Below are 20,860 nucleotides of genomic sequence, written 5' to 3'. Positions count from 1 at the left end.
CACTCCTTGGAAGGAAGGTTGGGCAATCTACTTCCATAGTGATACTGCCTTGGAAACCCAAGGAGGGGTTGCTATGAGTTGGGTCCTACTCGACGACACACAACAACAACAACAACATATGCTAATGAGAGTCTGAGTTATCTAGTGCTGCTGTAACAGAAATACTACAGTAAATGGCTTTAACAAATAGAAATTTATTCTCTCATGGGTTAGGAGGCTGGAAGTCCGAATTCAGGGTGCCAGCTCCAGGGGAAGATTTTCTCTATCAGCGCTGGGGGAAGATCCTTGTCTCATTTAAACATATGTTGGCCTGGGGTTCCTTGGAGATCTTCATGTGTCTTGGCATTAACCTAGTACCTAAAACATTTGACTGCTAACTAGAAGCCTGGCAGTTCAAACCCACCAGCCACTCTTTGGAAGGAAGATTGGGAAATCTACTTCCGTAGTGATACCACCTTGAAAACCTAAGGAGGGGTAGCTATGAGTCAGGACTGACGTGACAGCAGTGAGTATGGTTTGGTTTTTTTGGATCTAGAAGGTTCTCAGTTTAGGCACCCTGGGTTCAAAAGATATGTTCTGCTCAGGGCTCTACTTTCTTGGTTGTAGTAAGTCCTTCTGATCTCTGCTCACTGGTTTACTCTCTTTCATATCTCAAAAGAGGTTGATTCAAGATACACCCTAATCCTGTGGGTTGTATCTTGCCTATTAACATAACTGCCTCTAATCCTGCCTCATTAACATCATAGAGGTTAGGATTTACAACCCATCACAAACTGGAAGATCATTCCACCAATAATGGGAATCATAACCTAACCAAGATGATGTATTTTGGGGGTAAACAATGTGATCCATGACATCCCACTCTTCAGTGCCCCAAAATTCATGTCCTCACCACATGTGAAATGCTTCCACCCCATTTTATCATTCCCTAAGTCTTAATCCGGGAGCTCTGGTAGCATAGAGGCTAAAGCACTTGACTGCTAACCAGAAGGCTGGCGGTTCAAACCCCCCAGCCACTCCTCGGAAGGAAGGTTGGGCAATCTTACTTCCGTAGTGATACTGCCTCGGAAACCCAAGGAGGGGTCGCTATGAGTCGGGGCCGACTTGACGGCACATAACAACAACAACAACAAGTCTTAATCCAACTCCAAGTCCAAATTCCATCCTGGACCAAAATTCCTCTTCAGATAGGAACCTGTGAAATCTAGAATACAAGTTATCTGCTTCCAAAATACAATAGTGTAACAGGTATAAGGTAGATATTTACATTACAAATGGGAGAAACTTGAGGGAAAGAAAGAATAAAAACCCAGCAAAACAATTTACATTAACTCTCAAGGCATAAAAATAATCCTTTTTTCTCTGAGACCATTTAGGCAATCACTCTGCCTTCCAGAACCTGGGTGTTAGCCATGTTCTCTAGATTTTGAGTGGAGGACCCTTGGTCCTGGGCCATAGGTCTGCCTTCCAAGTCCACTGGAATGACAGTTCTGCTACCTTGGTTTTGGGCAGCCCCATTCTCCTAGTCCAACTGAGTGGTGACCCCACACCCTAAGCCCCAGCAGGCTCTGTTTTTCTTCCCCTTGGGTAGCAGCCCCACACCCTCAGGTTTGGACAGTGGATCTAACCCCATCCACCTTGGACTTGTGAACAGTAACTCCTCACTCTGTAATGGAGTTGGTGAAGATTTGACTCTAAAAAATGAGAGGCTGTAGCTCCACCTTTTGAGGACTAGAAGACCATGGTTCTACCCTTTGGGGCCCCAGAGGTTGTGAGCCTACTCTTTGAAACTGAGGCAGCACTGCTACCTGTATTCCTTGTCTCTTCAGCTTCTGCTTCCTTGGCATGTCAGCCCCTCATCCACTCAGGCTCTCCTGGCCTCTGCCCTGCTTGGACAAGTGTTACAAAGCCCTTTAGCTGTACTGATAAGTGCCCAGAGGCACCACACTCTGCCAGTAAGCCCTGGCCTGAAGGTACTCAGCTCCATTAGTTCACAAGCCTACCTCTGTCGCCAAATACCCAGAGGCACCCCACTATACCAATAAATCTGTGGCCTGAAGGCAGTCAGCTCTCTTGTTCTATGAGTTGGCTCCTATGCTGTTTCATGCAATCTCTTGGTTCTGCTGCTACCATTTATCTGTTGCTGTTTCTCACTGTCTGTACCATATCTGATGTTACGGTTCTTCTCATTTCCTTCTGAGCCTTCACCAAAATTTCCTTTGACATCCATAATTCCACCAACAGTCTCTGCAAGGCAGTCTAGGCTTTTATATTATTAGCAAAAAAACAAAAACAAAAATTCACTGCCATTCAGTTTATTCTGACTCATACTAACCCCTCCTTTATATTATGAAACTCAAAACTCACTGTCATCAAGTTGATTGCAACTCATAATGAGCCCTCCTTGGGTTTTCAAGGCTGTATCACTACAGAAGTAGATTGCCCAACCTTCTTTCCAAGGAGTGGCTGGTGGGTTTGAACCACCAACCTTCTTGTTAGCAGTCAAATACCTTAGGCACTATGCCACCAGAGCTCCCTTTATATTATTATTGTTGTTGTTATGTGCCGTTGAGTCGGCCCCGACTCATAGCAACCCCTCCTTGGGTTTCCAAGGTGGTATCACTACAGAAGTAGGTTGCCCAACCTTCCTTCAGAGGAGTGGCTGGTGGGTTTGAACCACCAGCCTTCTGGTTAGCAGTCAAGTACTTAGGCACTACGTACCAGAGCTCCTCTTAGTTATCTAGTACTGCTATAACAGAAATACCATAAATGTGTGGCTTTAACAAAAGGAATTTATTCTTTCACAGTTTAAGAGGGTAGAAGGGCACTAGGTCTAATAGAAGGCTTTCTCTCTCTGATGGATCTTGAGGAAGGCCATTGTCTCCTGTTTCATCTGTGAGCCTAGCATCCATTGGAGTATTCCATGTGTCTTGACATCAAACTTCCTCTGAGTCTTAGAGGTACTCAACACAGGGACCCTGGGTCCAAAGGATGTGCTTTGCTCCCAGTTATTATTTCTTCATGTTAGTAGGTCCCTCTGATCTCTGCTCAATTGCTTAATTTCTTTTGTATATCAAAAGACATTAACTCAAGATGTACCTAGTCCTGTTGGTTGTATTCTATCTCATTAAGATAGCTGGCTCTAATCCTGCCTCATTAACAGAATATAGGTTAAGATTTAAAATATATCATGAAACAGATAATCACACAATACTGGGGATCATGGCCTAGCTGATCTGACATGTATTTTGGGGGGACACAATTCAATCCATGACAAGAGGCAGGATTAGGGTTAGTTGTATCTTGAGTCACAGCTTTATTAGAAGGCATGAACCAAGTCCTATCCTTACTAAAGTCACCACCTTTACTCAAGTACTGAAGTCACACACTTTCTCAAGTCACCCCCCTTATTTAAGTTACATCTTAGTTGAGTCACAAAAGATAAAAGAAGTTTTATGTCGAAAAAGAGAAAATAGAGAGAAGCAAGTAGAGAGGAGGGACCTGCCTACCACCAAGAAAGAGGCAAGAGTGTTATATGTCCTTTAGACTTAGAGTTTTTGTAATGTGAACCTCCTCAACCCAGGGTAAGATTGATGTTAAGACACCAGGGTACAACATAGAAATTTAGGAAAGAAGTCTAGAGTATGTTCAATTCCACAAAACACCTTAGAAAGGACTGACCAAGAAATTAGGTAGGGTAGACAGAGAGATGGGGAATTCAGGCAGTGGAATTAATAATTGTATTGATGAGGAGTGCTCCATCTAGATGGGAGCTCTGGTAGCATAGTGCCTAAGGCAATGACTGCTAACCAGAAGGCTGGCAAACCCACCAGTCATTCCTTGGAAGGAAGGTTAGGCAATCTACTTCCATAATGATATCACCTTGGAAATCCAAGGAGGGGTCTCTATGAGCAGATCTGACTTGATGGCAGTTTTTTTTTTGGTTTGGGTCCATCTAAAAATGTGGCTTGAGGAAGAAGACAAGGCCAGGGATTAAGCCCTCATGAAAAGAGAAGGGCCCTTGCTCCAAAGAGAGAAGACAGCATGAAGGTCTGGCTGATAGGGATTGGGAGAAGGGGATAAGATCTCCAAGGAAGATCTCTAAGGAACACCAGGCCCACAGATGTTTAAAGGAGATGAGGATTTTCCCCAGATCCAAAAGAGAAAGAAAGCCTTCCTCTAGAACTGGCACCCTGAATTTGGATTTCTAATCTCAAACACTGCAAGAGAATAAATTTCTGTTTGTTAAAGTCATCTACTTGTGGTATTTCTGTTATAGCAGCACTAGATAACTAAGACACCATGCCCTCAGCTCTGCAGGCCTTCAGCATCCTGAGTCCAGACCACATACTTACCTTTAGCTCCCACCCTCCATAGCCTCCTGCACAGAACATCACTACCAACATGACTCTGTGTCTTCTTCCTCTGCTCATTCAAGTTTACAAACTGGCCCACCTTCCTTCATCATGAAGGCCCCTTCCCCTTTTCCCTCTCTCCTCCTCTGCATGCTCAGTGGTGCCCTCAATGTGAATGTTGAGGGCAAGAGCCAATATGGAACATCCAACCTTCGTAGATCTTCGTACATCACCCTCATCTGACAGAGGGTCCACCCTTACCTTGATGACCCTGTGGCAAATCCAAAATGCTCCTGCCTGTTAGAGACAGGGTGTGCAAAGGTCTGAAGAGACAGGACAGGTGGCCCTAGACACATACATTTGTGCCATTCGGAGCCCACCAGCAAGAACTGGCCTCAGGAGAACTGGATTATTTACTGCCAAAAGTAAGAAGCAAACATGACAAGATTAGGGTACCGAGATGGGGAAGATTTATATAGAGAGAACCCTTCTTCTCACAGCATTTCTTCCCTAGGCAACCAGGCAGATGAAGATCCATGCTGAGAAGCCTGCCATGGGCCCAGTTTGGGTGTGGGTATATGGTCTTGACTTAAGAAGCATTTCTGGGGTGTCTGGGGGAAGAGAGATGCTGAGGGTTGGGCCCAGGAGGAGACAGAAGCTCTGCATAGGTTGGGGCTGGCCTCAGGCCCACAGAGACACCACTCTTCATTTATCACCAACACCCCATGCACAGGTCCCCATGCTCTCTTACCCTCTTCTCCCAATTGCTGCCAGCCAGGCCTTCTTGCTATCTTCTCTCTTTGGAACAAAGGCCCTCCTCTTTTCTTGAGGGCTTCATCCCTGGCCCTGGTCCTCCTCCTCAAGCTACATTCCTCGATAGAGTACTTCCCATCAATACAATTCTTCTCCCACTGTTTGAATTCCCCCTCTCTCAGTCTATACTACCTAACTTCTTGGTCAGTCCTTTCAAAGGTGTTTGTGGAATGGAACATACTCTAGATTGCCTTCCAAAATGCCTTTGCTGTACCTTGGTGACCGCATCCCTGGCACACCTAAGGATGCCTACTCTTAACTGGCAGAACTATCCAATTTCTTTGTCTTCACTAGTTTCCTTTCTTCTCCTATCTTCAGTTCCAACTTCAAACATGGCCTCACACGTCCCACATATTTCAAGATTACATTTATTTTTTGCTACCAGCTGGGTAGCTCCTCCTAATGCTTTTTGTGGACATTAAACCTCAAATCATACCTCTTCCTCTCATTGAAACATCCACTGATGTGAACTTTAAAGACAAACTATTCCCATCCACCTCCTCACAACTGGATCTCCCTCCCCTGGGAGCATTCTCAGTCTTGCCTACACCTTTGTCCTAAACTTTCTCACTCTCTGCTTTATATTATTATATTATTATCTGTAATAGTAACATCAACAACAATAGCAGTTGCCAGTATTTACTAAGTACCTACCACCCTTTGAAATGCTTTTTGTGCATTACCTCCACTAACTGTTGCAATAATGATGACGGAAGTATTATTATACAGACGAGTACAGTTAAATTGTTTGTCCAAGTTTATCTAGATCAGAAGAGTTGGCTCTGGAGTCTGTTGGTCTCAGTGCTTAATGGGACTTGTTTAAGACTCCTACTATTAAGGTGGCTCCTTAAGGGCAGGCCTAGTCCCTATTGACTTATAACCTAGCCCCTCTGTGCCAGAGTAATTTCAGAGCAAGCAATGAATGTACGAGAAGGGTGGGGATTTTCAGTCTGCACCACTGACTGAGCACATTAGCCCTGCACCTTTTAAGGACATTATGGGGGACCCCATAGGAAATGGAAGAAAGATCATGAGCTAGAAGTACAATCTTTGTATAAAGGTGTCCCTTTCTTTCTTTCTCATATATAAACACCATAGGCACTACTTCACCAGAGCTATGGTCTTAAAACTTCAAACCCAGTAAACCAATTCTTCAAGGTGTTCAGTTATGTATATGAAATATCTGTAACTGTGCCCCTTTTGTGCTTTGTATATATATATGAATACAGTATATATGCAGCACACACAAATAATGTATATGCATATGCCTATAAACTCAGAAGGAAGGTTGGGCAATCTACTTCCATAGTGATACTGCCTTGGCAACCCAAGGAGGGGTTGCTGTGAGTCAGGGCCGACTCAACAGCACATAACAATGACAACAACAATGCCTATAAACACAGAGGACACAGAATGAAGGATAGCATTGTTGATGTCAGATGGTGTGATAGTTGGAGCTGTGTGTCAACTTGGCTGGAGCACAATTCAGTGTGGTTTAAGCTGTTGTGATGTGGTTATTCCCATGATGGGATCAGATGAATATGCTTTGAGCAGTCAATGCACTGAAAGGGAGTTTCCCTAGGGCTGTGGCCTGCTTCCAGAATATTTATGGACATCCTGAGAAAAGAGACACTCTTCTGTGGATCGGGATTCTGTTGTGCTGCCTACAACTGTCTGTGAGTGAACAATCTACCATTCAGCCTGGATATCTTGGATTTGTCATTCGTTGGAGTCAACAGCCAGTATATTGCCTGCCAACCTTGAGCTCCTCAGCCGCTGCAGCTGTGAGAGTCGGAAAAAGCTTCCAGCTTGAAGTTTGATCCAAGAACTTTGGATTTGCCAGCTTCTATAAGTGTGTGAGCCATTTTCCTAAGATAAATTTCTCTCTCTCTCTCTCTCTCTAAGCTTTACCGGTTTTGTTTCTCTACAGAACCCAGTCTAACACAGATGGATCTTGCTTAAATGCACAGAATACCAGAAAGGTGTTTACCTGTGTTTTATTAACTATGCAAAGTTATTACACTGTGCAGGTCATAAAAAATTATAGATAATATTGTGAGAATGGGAGTTCTAAAATATTTAATTGTGCCCATGAGAAACCTGAATACAGAACAAAAGGTAGTTGCTGGAACAGAACAAGGAGATAGTGAATGGTTTAAAATCAGGAAAGGTGTAAGTCAGGGTCATATCCTTTCACCATACTGATTCAAACTATATGCTGAGCAAATAATCTGAAAAGCCAGACTAGGTGAAAAAAACACAGCATCAGGATTGAAGGAAGACTGATTAACAACCTGGAATATGTAGATGGCACAACCTTGTTTGCTGAAAGTGAAGAGGACTTGAAGCAATTGATGAAGATCAAAGACTATAGCCTTCAGTATGTATTCCACCTCAGCATAAAGAAAACAAAGATCCTCACAACTGGACCAATAAGTAATATCATGATAAAAGGAGAAAAGATTGAAGTTGTCAAAGAATTTATTATACTTGGTTCAACAATGAATGCCCATGGAAACAGCAGTCAAGCAATAAAATGATGTATTGAGTTGGGCAAATGTGCTGCAAAGAACTTTTCTAGTGTTAAAAAGCAAAGGTGTCACCTTGAGGACTAAGTTGTTAATGACCCAAGCCACAGTATTTTCAATTGTCTCATATGTATACAAAAGCTGGACAATGAATAAGGGAGACAAGAAAAATTGATGCCTTTGGATTATGGTGGTGGTGAAGAAAACTGACTAGAAGAAGAACAAATCTGCCTTGTAAGAAGTACAGCCAACTCTCTTGAAAGGAGAATGGCAAGACTTTTTCTTATGTACTTTGGACATATCATTAGGAGGAATATCATGTAGAAGGACATCATGATTGGTAAAGTAGAGGGTTAGTGAAAAAGAGGAAGATTCTTAATGAGATGGATTGACACAGTGACTGCAACAATTGGCTCAAGCATAACAAGGATTGTGAGGATGGCACAGGACTAGGCAGTGTTTTTTCTGTACAGTGTCACTGTGAGTCAGAACCAACTCGACAGCACCTAACAACAATAACAGATACACCTATATATGCACATGCATATACTCACATGTGTATACACATGTGTGTACTTATCCTTCCTATACACTTCCTATACACATATGTGTGTACTTATCTACCTATGTAATATCACACATATTTTTTGGTTATTACTGGTATTGCTGCAAAATTTTATATATTACAACATTTATCAAAAAACATCCTTTATTCTCAAGTACTTCTTAATGTCATAGTTTATATTGGTCAAGTTGTGTAGACTACTCTGTATTTGGTATTGTCTTTTCCATTACTTAAAATAACAAGTGTCTACTATTTAGAAATAGATCCTCCCTCTCTCCACCTACCATTCCTGGTAACTAGCAATGAACACTGATTTCTGTATGTATAACTATTCTTAAGGAGCTCTAGTAGTATAGTGGTTAAAGCATTTGTCTGCTAACCAAAAGCTTGGAGGTTTGTACCCACCAGATCTCCAGCAGAGCAAGTTGAGGCAATCTGCTTCTGTAAAGAATTACAGCCTTGATAACCTGTTGCACCATTCTACTATGCCCTACAGGGTTTCTATGAGTTGGAATTGACTTGATGGCAGTGGGTTTGGTTTTGATTTTGGTATAGCTATACTTGTCTTTTTAAAAAAAGTATGATCAAACAATATTTGTCCTTTTGACATTGACTTATTTCACTAACCATAATGTTCTCCAAATTCATCCATATTATGTTTTGATAACTCACCATTATTCTTTATATGTAGTTATTACAATGTACATATTTACACGGTTTTGTTTTTTCATTCATTCATTGATGGACACAAGTGGTTTCCACCTTTTTTACTGTTGTGAATAATGTTGCAATAAACTTAGGTATACAATGTCTATTCTTGTCACAGCTATTAGGGTTTATACCTAGCAGTGGGACTACCAGATAATAAGGTAGCTTTATTTTTAGCTTTTTGAGAAAGCACCATATACTATTTTCCATTGTTGTTGTTGTTGTTATGTACTGTCAAGTCAGACCTGACTCATAGTGACCCCTCCTTGTGTTTCCGAGGCAGTATCATTACAGAAGTAGATTGCCCCATCTTCCTTCCGAGGAGTGGCTGGTGGGTTTGAACCACCAGCCTTCTGGTTAGTAGTCAAGTGCCTTAGGCACTATGCTACCAGAGCTCCTATAGTTGTAACATTTTACAATCCCATCAGCAAAGGAGTTTCCTTTTCTTTGGTAGAGTTGGCACCCTAAAATTACCCATGAGCATGAATTCCCAGAGAAAGTTCTCCCTTGAGGTTGCTAAGCCTCTCTTTACCATAGTTATTTAGGGTCATGGTGTCTCTGGAGATCCAGTACCTATTTATTCCACTGAGTGGCCTGGAATTGTGGACTCACTCTGGTACTGAAAATGGGGACACGTATGTGGATGTATTCCTGGGGAAAAGGGGGCAAGGAACCTGGAAAGGGCAGAGACCCTAAAATCTGCAGCATATCAGTTATGTGCAGTTAGTTGAATATTCTTCCCAAATCTTCACAGATCATATTTTAACATTTTACTTTATGAGTTTGGTCTTCCTTTAATTAGGTCCTTTAAAGGATGATCTAACATTTTCCAACCTCCGATTCTCTGGCAAGAATAATGGCAATGCCAGTGGCTGAAAATCTTTCCCTTGGCTGCAGACAAACATTGCCTTTTACTCTGAACAGTTTTTAATTAATTGATTTACCCTCCAGCTCTACTGAGGGTCTTCTTTGTGATGGGCAACAGCTAGCAATGTTGGATGTGTCAGGAAATCAGAAGATTCAAATTGACACTTCAACCTCTCAGAGCTGGACCTATTTTTTGAAGCTGAGAGCCTTGATGCACCCAGGCATGTTTACAGAAGCCTCTCTAAGCCTGGGACATGAGGTAGGAGACTGTCATCTGCTGTGCTCAAACCTCAAAACATGAGGACAGGGTAGGAGAAGGCCTCATGTTTCAATACAAGAGGATTAGGCCTCTGAGTTTTACAGATGCACAGAAGTTGAGCAGTAAATGAGGGGCAGGTCAACCTTGATGTCTTCCAGGCCCTCACTCACTTGCCATGTTCTCCACAAAACCCTCCTAGACTGCCCTCAGGTACAAATTGATACTCTACCCCTACCCAGCATAGCATTACCTGTTCTCTCATTTTATTGTTTCACATACCAAGTGACCACACACACACACACACACACACACACACTTATTATGGCAATTTCAAAACATACACCAAAATAGAGGCAATAGTATAATTCCCCCCCAACCCCATAACCAAAACCAAGTACTAACATACACACAATTTTGGGTAATTTGTCCACCTTTATAGGTTTTTTCTGCTTTGGAGAAAGCAGCTAGACTGTTTGATGCTCTATATCTATATCATCTATATCTATATATAGATGCCACTCTTTGGAAATAAGACTGGGCAATCTACTTCTGTAGAGATACTGCCTCAGAAACCCAAGGGGGTTTGCTCTGAGTCAAATCTGACTCAAAGGCAGTGAGTTTGGTTTTGGTTTATGTATGTCTGTGTGTGTGTGTGTATTGAATTTACTTCTTTTGTTCATTTTCTCTTTTCTCCTCACCAGACTGAAATAAACATGAAGGCAGGAATTTCTTTTACATATCGAGTTCACTGTGTTATCCCCAGGGTCTGGAGCAGTGCCTAGTACAGATACTTGTTCAATGATTGAATGTATGTCAGCCCAGGCTCCTCCTACATTGCCTTGTGCTCCCATTACCAGGGCCACATATTTCCAGAAAAATTTCCTTTGTGATTGCCTGCACCTCCTCAGTGCCACCAGACAGGATGAGCAGCAACTCCTCATCACAGGTGGTTGGTACCTTCTACTGTGATGGTATCTCATGAACCAGTCCCCTAAGAGACCAAGTGGTTTGGGTTTGGGGCAACATTCCTAAAAGTCTATATGCTGTATGGCAAAAAATACTAAATGCATATGTCTGTGTGTATGTGTTTACAAATATGCAGTCAATGTATCACTTAACATCCATGATATTTTCTCTAAAATAGGACATTATATGATTTGCACATTGTACAAATATGCCTGAATCACAAATAATAGCATTCACTGATTTTCCAACTTTATATTGTTTAATAACCTTTTGTTTCATTTAGCAAAGTGGGATACTGTACCATACCAATATTGACTAAATTTTCTAAGGTGGTAAATCTTTACAGAAGTAGATACTATAGACATACCACAGTAGTGTATTTCAGCTAATGTATCTGGCAAAGTAATATATTGGTTAAGTAGGTTAGTACTATACAATATTGTATGTCGTTGTTGTTGTTATATGCCGTCAAGTCAGTCCGACTCATAGTGACCCCTCCTTGGGTTTCTGAGGCAGTATCACCACAGAAGTAGGATTGCCCAACCTTCCTTCCGAGGAGTGGCTGGTGGGTTTGAACCGCCAGCCTTCTGGTTAGCAGTCAAGTGCTTTAGCCACTATGCTACCAGAGCTCCTACAATATTGTATACATAATACAATATTGTATACATAATATAATAATACATTTTATACATTACTGTATACAGACTAATATATAATCTGTACTTAACATAATTGGAGCTTGCAGGGCTAATGTAGTGTTTGATGAATCTGAAGGCTGTTGCTAGTAGAGTTCTATACCCTACAAGATAACTAAATTTATGCAAAATTACTGTCTGTACACTATAATGCACTGTACATATGCAGTGAATTGCTTGATGTTGCCCTTCTAGCCATTGTTCTCCATTTTGTGATGCATGGTAAATCCTATTATCCATGCCTCTTTGGGGTGGTGTGGTAGTTAAGTTAATTTGGCTGGGCAGCTGGTATTAGTCATTCCCTGTGATGACTGGCAATCGACTCTGTGACTGGATTTGCCATGAGCAACTGAGTAGCTGCTGATTGTGAAAAGCATCCACTTGGGTTATTTCTGTTGGAGCAACACAGCTGGGATCTATTATGAGCCCTGCCTTGCTAGAGGGTATAACTCAAATCACCACCTTTAGCTTTCTTGAGGGTATACCTATTTATCTCCTCTCTTGCTCTGGCTCTGTGTTTTGGCTAATCCTCATCTCACCCCTAGATTTTGGACAGCAGCCATCAATCTGATCTGCTGATCAAGGTTTGCCAAATCCTAAGATTTAGGAGGATCCTCCAGATCTACTCACAGACCTGGGACTTGTGAGCCTGCCAGCCTCCACCACCATCACATGAGATGATCCCTTGGGTGTGAGTTCTGTGGGGCGTTACAGCAAAATACAGAACCTTAAAATGGGGGAGATTAATGAGAGGAGGAGGAGGAGTTAATGTCTGAAATGATGGAGTGGCACCGTAGTTTGGACATTTGGGACATCTGTGACCTCTGCTTCATTGGGACTGGCTTTGTGCTGATCTTTCTAAGAGAAATTGTTCCAGTAACATGTGTATGTAAAATCAATGTTATTCTTATTTTTTTCTATAAATTAGACTACTTTGTAAACTTTTTTGCTTTTTAAGTTTTAAATAGTTTTATTTCATTTTAAACTTTTTTTTTCACTTTTTAAACTTCTACGTAAACACATTCTAAGCATACCCCAAACCAAGCAAACCCAATACCATCAAATTGATTCTGACTCATAGTGAACCTCATAGGGTTTCCAAGGCGGTAAATCTTTAACAAAGAAGATTGCCCTATCTTCTTTCCTCAGAGTGGCTGGTGGGTTTAAACCTCTGGTCTTCTGCATAGCAGTCAAATGCCTTAGGCCCTGAGCCACGAGAACTCCTCTGTAAGCCTACATTACACACAATTTAACAAAGAGAATCAGGATCATCTATATCACTGTTCTCAATTTCCTCATAGTATTCTACTGGAAAAGTTTTAAGTCTAATAACTTCTGTTAATGAACTGTCATCAACAATGATAATGTCATCTCCTGTAATGCCTGAAAGCTGAGGCTCTTCTTGGGGGAGGGGTGTGTGTTCACTACTTCAGGAATATGTTTCAGTGGTGTTTGCCTAGTTTGCTTTTTCTTTTCTTCAAAAATTATATGCAGAAAACACTACAAGAGCATTCTTCTCTATCAGTGAAAAACATTCAGTGTTTGGGTCCAGCTCTTCAGCAAGCTGTTAAGGTCTCAAAGAAGTTGGCTAACCTCTATCTAGTGAACTTCTTCTGCACCTATTATTCTTCTGCAGTTTCCTTTTCCCTTCTCTCTTCTTCAGCTATTTGCTCTTGCTGTAGCTCCAGCAACTTTTCGTTTGTTATTTCCTCAGGAACCACCTCTCAGAGTTCTTCAGTGTCCTCTGTCTAGGTTAAGGTTGTTGTGTACCATATTACTTTCCAATCTTATCATTCTTTTCAAATATCTTAAAGTCAGGCACATTCTACTTCAGCATTTTTCCATATGCTAATCATGCACTCTTTGGTCATGTCATCCCAGGCCCAGGCAAGGTTACTTATGCAGTGGTAAAGTTGTACTTCCAGAACTGCATCAGTGTCTTCCCAGTGTCATCAATTGCAATAATAGCCTACACAAAGGTCCTCCTCAGGTAGTAGGCCCTGAATACTGCAATAACCCCTTGGTCTATTGGCTGGATTAAAGAGGTAGTGTTTGGTGGGAGAAACACTACTTTTACATTGGGGTGGAGGTCATCAATGAAAGGCAGATGTCCTGGAGCATTACCTACAATTAGTAAAATCTTGAAAGGTATACCTTCTTCCAAGCAGTACTGTGGCTCAACTTTTAGCCAAACAACAGACAGGCTTATAAAGTGAACAATAACATCAGGGTGATACAAAATCTCTAGAACAATCAACCGTACAAAATCAAAGGGTAGCATTTGCCCAGGTATAAATCTCAGAAGGCAGGAACGGATAGGAAAGAAGGACAAATGGAAATGGTAAACCCAAGAAGAAAGTGGGAAGAGTGTTGTTACATTGTAGGATTATAATCGATGTTACATAAAAGAAAAAAAAAATTATGACTGGTTGAATGGAAAACCAATTTGCTCTATAAACTTTCAGCAAACACACACACACACAGAAAAAAATGTTCTAAAATAAATAAATAAAAGCCTGAAAGCTTGACATTGACTTGGACCCCTTATGGCAAAGGTCCTTTTAGGCATTTGGTTTCAGAATAATGAGGTTTTTCCCACATTAACCTTTTCCTGGGGCAAATAATCTTAGAATTTATTTAAGGTTTCAACAAATTCTTCTGTTGCTTTTGAATAACCACTTGCAGACTTACCACTAACTTTTACATTGTGTAACAAAAAAACATTGTCTGAAGCACTTGAACCACCAAGAACTAGCAGTAAATTCAATGCTGTAGTCTGTTCCTGCTTTCTCTTTAAGCATCTCAGACAAGTTTTGTGCCTTAGCTGTGATAGTCAACGGGCTGAGAGGGATTTTGTGTTTGGTCTTTAAACCACATCATTAACAACTTCTCTATATCTGATATAGTTTTCTCTTGTATTTTCATTAGCCTTGTAGCTTTCACTGGAGTCAATCTTTTAACAGCTAAGATAACTTTTTGTTTTTGAGGACTGTCATGATTGTCAAGTGCAATATGCCTAAATTACTGGCAATAGCATTTACTGATCTTCCATCTTTGTGTTATTAACAACATTTTGTTTCATTTACAAATTGGCTGTTATTTTTTTGCCTCTTTCTGCTGCTATCATTAACACTAGTTTTGCTCTATTTGGGAGTTATGATGCACTTCAGAGTAATATTTTTGAAAGAAAATTAAACAGAGAGATAATGCTATAACACTTAAGTGACACATGACACACAAGATTGGATTCTGCTACCTCTGAATCAAAGCATACACTGTTTTTTTTTATTTGAAAGTAGGGAAAGTTAACATTAAAATAATGATAGGGCTGTAAGATGGTGGAATAGGCAGAGAAGCTACAAAGACCCTCTTCAACAAAGGAACGAGAAATAAATTGACAGAGGTACAGAAGATAATCCTGGAGCCCTGAGCTTTGAAAGGAAGTATACAGAGGGGGATTAGGCACCAACTAATGGAGGAGCTCTGGTAGCATAGTGGCTAAAGCACTTGACTTCTAACCAGAAGGCTGGCGGTTCAAACCCACCAGCCACTCCTTGGAAGGAAGGTTGGGCAATCTTACTTCCGTAGTGATACTGCCGCGGAAACCCAAGGAGGGGTCGCTATGAGTCGGGGCCGACTCGACGGCACATAACAACAACAACAACAATGGAAAAACTTGAATAAAAGAAGTGACTACAGAGACAGATGGAGCTGTGGACTGTCAGCAACTCTCATGGCACCAACAGCCTGAATATTTACAAGTGCTGTTGGAACTGAGAATTGACCTAAAGATCAAACGTGGTTACCAAGGGCTGCAGGGACGACTGTGTTGGTGGCCTATGACTAGGAAGGGAAACACCAAAGAGGGAGACAACCTGACCTGTGGACTTTCAGCTGTCCAGAAGGTGCAGCCATTTTGATTGTTTACAAGTGGTAGTCATTTTGGATATTTAAAGTGACTGAGGGCACAGACATTTTGAATGATTACAAGCACTGGCCATTTTGGAAATTTAAAGTGACACCATTCTCATTAGGATTCCAGGGACCTAAGAATAGCTCCATTTGCCAAAGATGGCAGGGACATACAGGAGGCTGACAACAGGAAAGGTGGCCGGTAGTGAGTGTATAAGTGCTGCCAACTAGTGAATAGAGGAGAACAGTGCCCTGGTTACATAGGTAACATCCAAAGAAAACAAAAATCATGGGCAAGTCACTACCACATATAATCACCAATAAATATAAACACAAAACATCACAATGCCTTGGAGACAACAGAGCATCACAATCTACACAAAAGAGGTAAGAGAAAGCAAGAGCAACAAGGCACCGGGAAAGAGACCCAGAACACATCCCTGAGGAAGAAGCATCATTGGAACTCCCTGATTAGGAATTCAAAAGAATTGTATTTAGGTATTTTCAACGGATTGAGAGACAGATCAAGGAAGACACTGACAAAATTAAGTAAAAACAGAGAGAAAACCCTAGAACAATTTCAAAAGACAATATAAAAACAAAATGACAAAATAAATGAAAAATTAGAAATGATACAAAATCTACAGATAGAAATCTAGAAGATTGATACAGAATTTTCAAAAATAGATAACACATTGAACAGGCAAAGGAGTAGAATTGAATCAATGGGAGACAGAATTAATGAGCTTGAAGACAAATACCTCAATACTTCTTTCAGAAGGGTTCAATCAGAAAAAAGATCAAAACAAAATGAAGAAAGCCTAAGGATCATGTGACATACCATCAAAAGGAATAACTTACATGTAATTGGAATTCCAGAATAGGAAGAGATAAATAAAACCACACAGAAAATTGTTGAAGATTTATTGGAAGAGAATTTCTCTGGTATGATGGAAGATCAGAATATTTCCATTCAAGAAGTCTAATGGGCCCCAAACAGGATAACCCCAAAAGAAAATCACCAAGACATTGTCATCAAACGCAGCAAAATCAAAGACAAAGAAAGAATCCTGAAAGCAACACAGGAAAAAAAAAGTTACCTACAAGGGGCAACAATTAGACTAAGCTCTGATTTCTCAACAGAAACCATACATGAGAGAAAACAATGGGATGGTATATATAAAACCCTGAAAGAGAAAAATTTCCAACCTAGAATTATATACCTAGCAAACCTGTTCCTCCAATATGATGGTGAAATTAGGAGATTTCCAGATAAGCAGAAATTAAGGGAATTAGTTAAAACCACAACAACCTTACAAGAGATGGTAAAGGGAGTCCTTTGGACAGAGAACCAACAACAGTAATATAAATCAACACCACCACAAAAGAAACACATAACAAAATAATAGCAACAAATTCATACTTGTTGATAATTACACTTCCAACAGAGTAAAAAGAAAACCTACAGATTGGGAAAAACATTTGGCAATGACATATCTGACAAAGGACTCATCTTTAAAATTTATAGAAAACTCCAACACCTCAACAACAAAAGGATTAACAATCTAATTAAAAAATGTGTAGAAGACATGAATAGAAACTTCACCAAAGAGAATATTCAGGTGGCCAGCAAATACATGAAGCAATGTTCATGATTATTAGCAATCAGAAATGCAAATCAAAACAACAATGCAATCCATTTCACCCCAGTACTAACGGCAAAGTTCAACAAGACAGAAAATAACAAATGGCTGGCAAGGATGTGGAGAGATTGGGACTCTCATGCACAGCCAGTGGGACTGTAAAATGAAACAACCACTGTGGAAAGCAGTATGGTGATTCCTTGAAAAGCTGGAATTAGAAATATTATTTGATCCAGGAATTCCATTACTAGGTATATTTCCTAAAGAAGTGAGAGCCAGGACAAGAACAGGTATATGCACAACAATGTTCATCACAGCACTGTTTACAATAGCAAAGGGATGGAAACAACTATGTGTCCATCAACAGAAGAATGGATGGCTAAACTGTGGTGCATACACATAATGGAATATTATGCAACATCAAAGAATAATGCAGAATCTGCAAAACACTGCATAACATGGATGAACTTGGAGGACATTATGCTGAATGAAATAAGTCAATCACAGTACAAATATAGTATTAGTTCATTATGGAAAGAAACTTTCTTTGTCAGTTACCAGGAGTGGAGGAGAAGAGAGGGAACACTGAAAAAAAAAAAAAAAAAGCAAGGAACAAGAAAAAAAAATGCACTGACCCATGTCACTTTAGTTTTGTGTATTTCACTGCACATAAATTATATTTTAATAAAATGTATTTTTAAAATAATTTTGTAATAATTTGAAATAATAAAATAATGAGAGGACATATGGTACATAAGCCAGCAATGCAGGCATTTATTATGAATATCAAGACATACGTATTACAGGTTACATCTGTACTGTACCATTATACACCTGGCAGTGCAATTGCTTTATATACAAGAGACATAAGATACACGTGTTCTTTGTGGAAAACTATTGTATTTGCTACATCCTGTTTTATTCACTGTATCCCATTCTCTGATCAGGATTCTTAACTCTATGTGGTCAGACATTCCCGAAACACATGTTATGCAATACATGACTTACTAGATCAAACCCAAGGACAATGTATGACTGTATACAGACCAAATCCAAGGACAGGCACAGGCAGATACACAATACTCACATGCAACCACGAAACTTAGTCAGGTTGTTATTTGGCTTCTCACATTCAATAACACTGGTGAATGTCAAGGGATTGAACTCGGAGACCTAAAATAATAACATGCACACATTAGAGAAATCTGGGCCAGACTGTTCCATTCTAAAATGCATTAGTCTCTCTGTTTTGTACCACATCAAAGATATCTCATGGAAGAAGTATGCCCACTAATCTTTGTAGAATGCCAATCACACATGAGTACTTAACACAGGATTTTTCATTTTTATAATGAATAATGACTACTACCTTTGTAATAAGTGACAATTACTAGAATTTTATTGGCTATTAAGTGGACTGGACTGACTATAAGTCTAATATAAAACAAGGGAATATGAGATATAGCAATGTGTTGTTGTTAGCTGCCATTGAGTCTCCTCTGACTTATAGCAACTTTATATACAACAGAATGAAAAATTGCCCAGTTCTGCACCATCCTCACAATGCTTGCTCTGCCTGAACCTATCGTTGCAGACACTGTTAATCCATCTGGTTAAGGGTCTTCCCCTTTTCTGTGGATGCTCTACTTTACCAAGCATGATATACTTTCCAAAGACGAGTCCCTTCTGACAACATGACCAAAGATGAGATATAGTCTGGAGGCCATTCTCACTTCTATGAAGCATTCTGGCTGCACATCTTCCAGGACAGATTTGTTCATTCTTCTGGCAGTCCATAGTATTTTCAGTATTCTTCACAAACACAATTCAAAGGCATTAACTCTTCTTTAGTCTTCCTTATTCATAGTCCAGCTTTCAAATGCTTATGAGGCAATTGAAAATACCATGGCTTGGGTAAGGTGCACCTTAGTCTTCAAAGTGACATCTTTGCTTCTTAACACTTTTGCAGATTTGCCTAGTGCAATATGATGTCTAATATCTCTCTCTTTTTTTAAAAAATTTTGACCTGGGTGAAAATTTACAGAGCAAATTCACTTTCCATACAGCAGATCACATACACTTTGTCTCATGACATTGACTACAATTTACCACAATGCAACAGCTCCCTTCCCACTTCCTCCCCATAGTTACCTCTTCCCTGTGTCCATACCTCCATGCACTCCTGCCCCTTGAGCTGTCTCCTTATGCATAAACAGTCCTCCTTTCTCCCATGATTGTTTTCTCCAAGGAGTGTATCTACTTCAGGTAAATGTTCAACTCATATGGCTGTCTTTTGTTTGCCTGGAAGCCACAGGTGTGGGTTCAATTCCAGACCTGAAGGGCAGCTAGGGGCCATAGTCTCGGTGGTTCCACCAGGCTCTATCAAACTAGCAAACTTGGTCCCCCCCTTTTTTTTTCCCAAATGATTTTGAGTTTTGTTCCATATTGTTCTCCCTCTCTATCCAGGATCTCCTACACAGATCCCACTCTGAGTGGTTGACAGAGGTAGCTGGGCACCATCGAGTTCTTCTGGTCTGTCATATAGGCTGTGGATCGCATGGTGTACAAGTCACTAGGACTAATTGTTTCCATAAATTAGGTTTTCTTCTTTCTTTGCTGTGGATGAGGAGAGGCCCATCGTTGCATCTAGATGGCTGCTTCCAAGCTTTTAAGATCCCAGTCACTACTCATCAAAGAAGGAGGTGGAACACTGTTTTTGTGTTAGCTTGATGGCTCCTGCAACTATGGTCCCGAGCCTACAGTTTCAACTACTCAGTCCCTCTGGGTAGCTGACTGTGACCAAGAAGTGACTACAACCTTGTCACTTGTCAGCTCTACTATACACCTGGGAATTCTTACATATCCTACAAATAAACTAATAGGACTATTGTCTGCCAACCCTGTTCATGGTCTTGGGTACACTCCCCACTTCATAGACATACCTAATAGTTCGGCCTGTCTACCCATGTATCCACCCATATACCCATGTTTGCCTTCACTGACAACACAGTACTGTACGTGCAAAAGGGTTCATTTTTGTTGTCTGTACCTCCCATGTACCTATGTCTTCTTTCCCTCAGTGCCACCAAGCTGATCATTCACATTTGGTACATTTCCCTTCTCTTCACCCAAATCGATACTTTTATCTACTATCTAACAGTGTCCCCTTCCTTCCCCTCCGACCCCTAGTAACCAACTAAGAAAATTTCCTTCCATTGATAAATCTCTCCTTGACTTTGTACAATAAGAGACTAATACAATATGTATTCTTCTGTGATTGACTTATTTCACTCAGCATAATGTTTCCAAGTTCATCCACATTATGTGGTGTTTTGCAGATTCTACCTTATTCTTTAGGGTTGCACAGTATTTCATTGAGTGTATGTACCATAGTTTGGTTATCCATTCCTCAGTTGATGGAAACCTAAGTTGTTTCCATCTTTTGGCAATTGTAAATAGTGTTGTGATGAACATGGGTGTGCATATGTCTGTTCTTGTCATGACTCTCACTTCTTTAGGATATATACCTAGTAATGGAATGGCTGGGTC

General features: G+C 40.6%; 1 protein-coding gene across 1 annotated transcript in view; it reads right to left on the bottom strand.

Annotated features, from left to right (window-relative positions):
• Positions 1-20,860, bottom strand: part of ATP10A (ATPase phospholipid transporting 10A (putative)) — a 352,646-nt gene that overhangs the window by 100,965 nt on the left and 230,821 nt on the right. Inside the window, exon 3 of the mRNA XM_007945983.1 lies at positions 18,399-18,484. Coding sequence (XP_007944174.1) covers positions 18,399-18,484 — 86 coding nt within the window. The remainder of the gene's footprint in view (positions 1-18,398; positions 18,485-20,860) is intronic.

Source organism: Orycteropus afer, unplaced genomic scaffold (assembly GCF_000298275.1).
Source record: "Orycteropus afer afer isolate SDZICR_OR568_19922 unplaced genomic scaffold, OryAfe1.0 scaffold00146, whole genome shotgun sequence".
Lineage (NCBI taxonomy): Eukaryota > Metazoa > Chordata > Mammalia > Tubulidentata > Orycteropodidae > Orycteropus > Orycteropus afer.
Note: the sequence above shows the minus strand (reverse complement) of the source record. Positions and strands in the feature narration are given on the sequence as shown.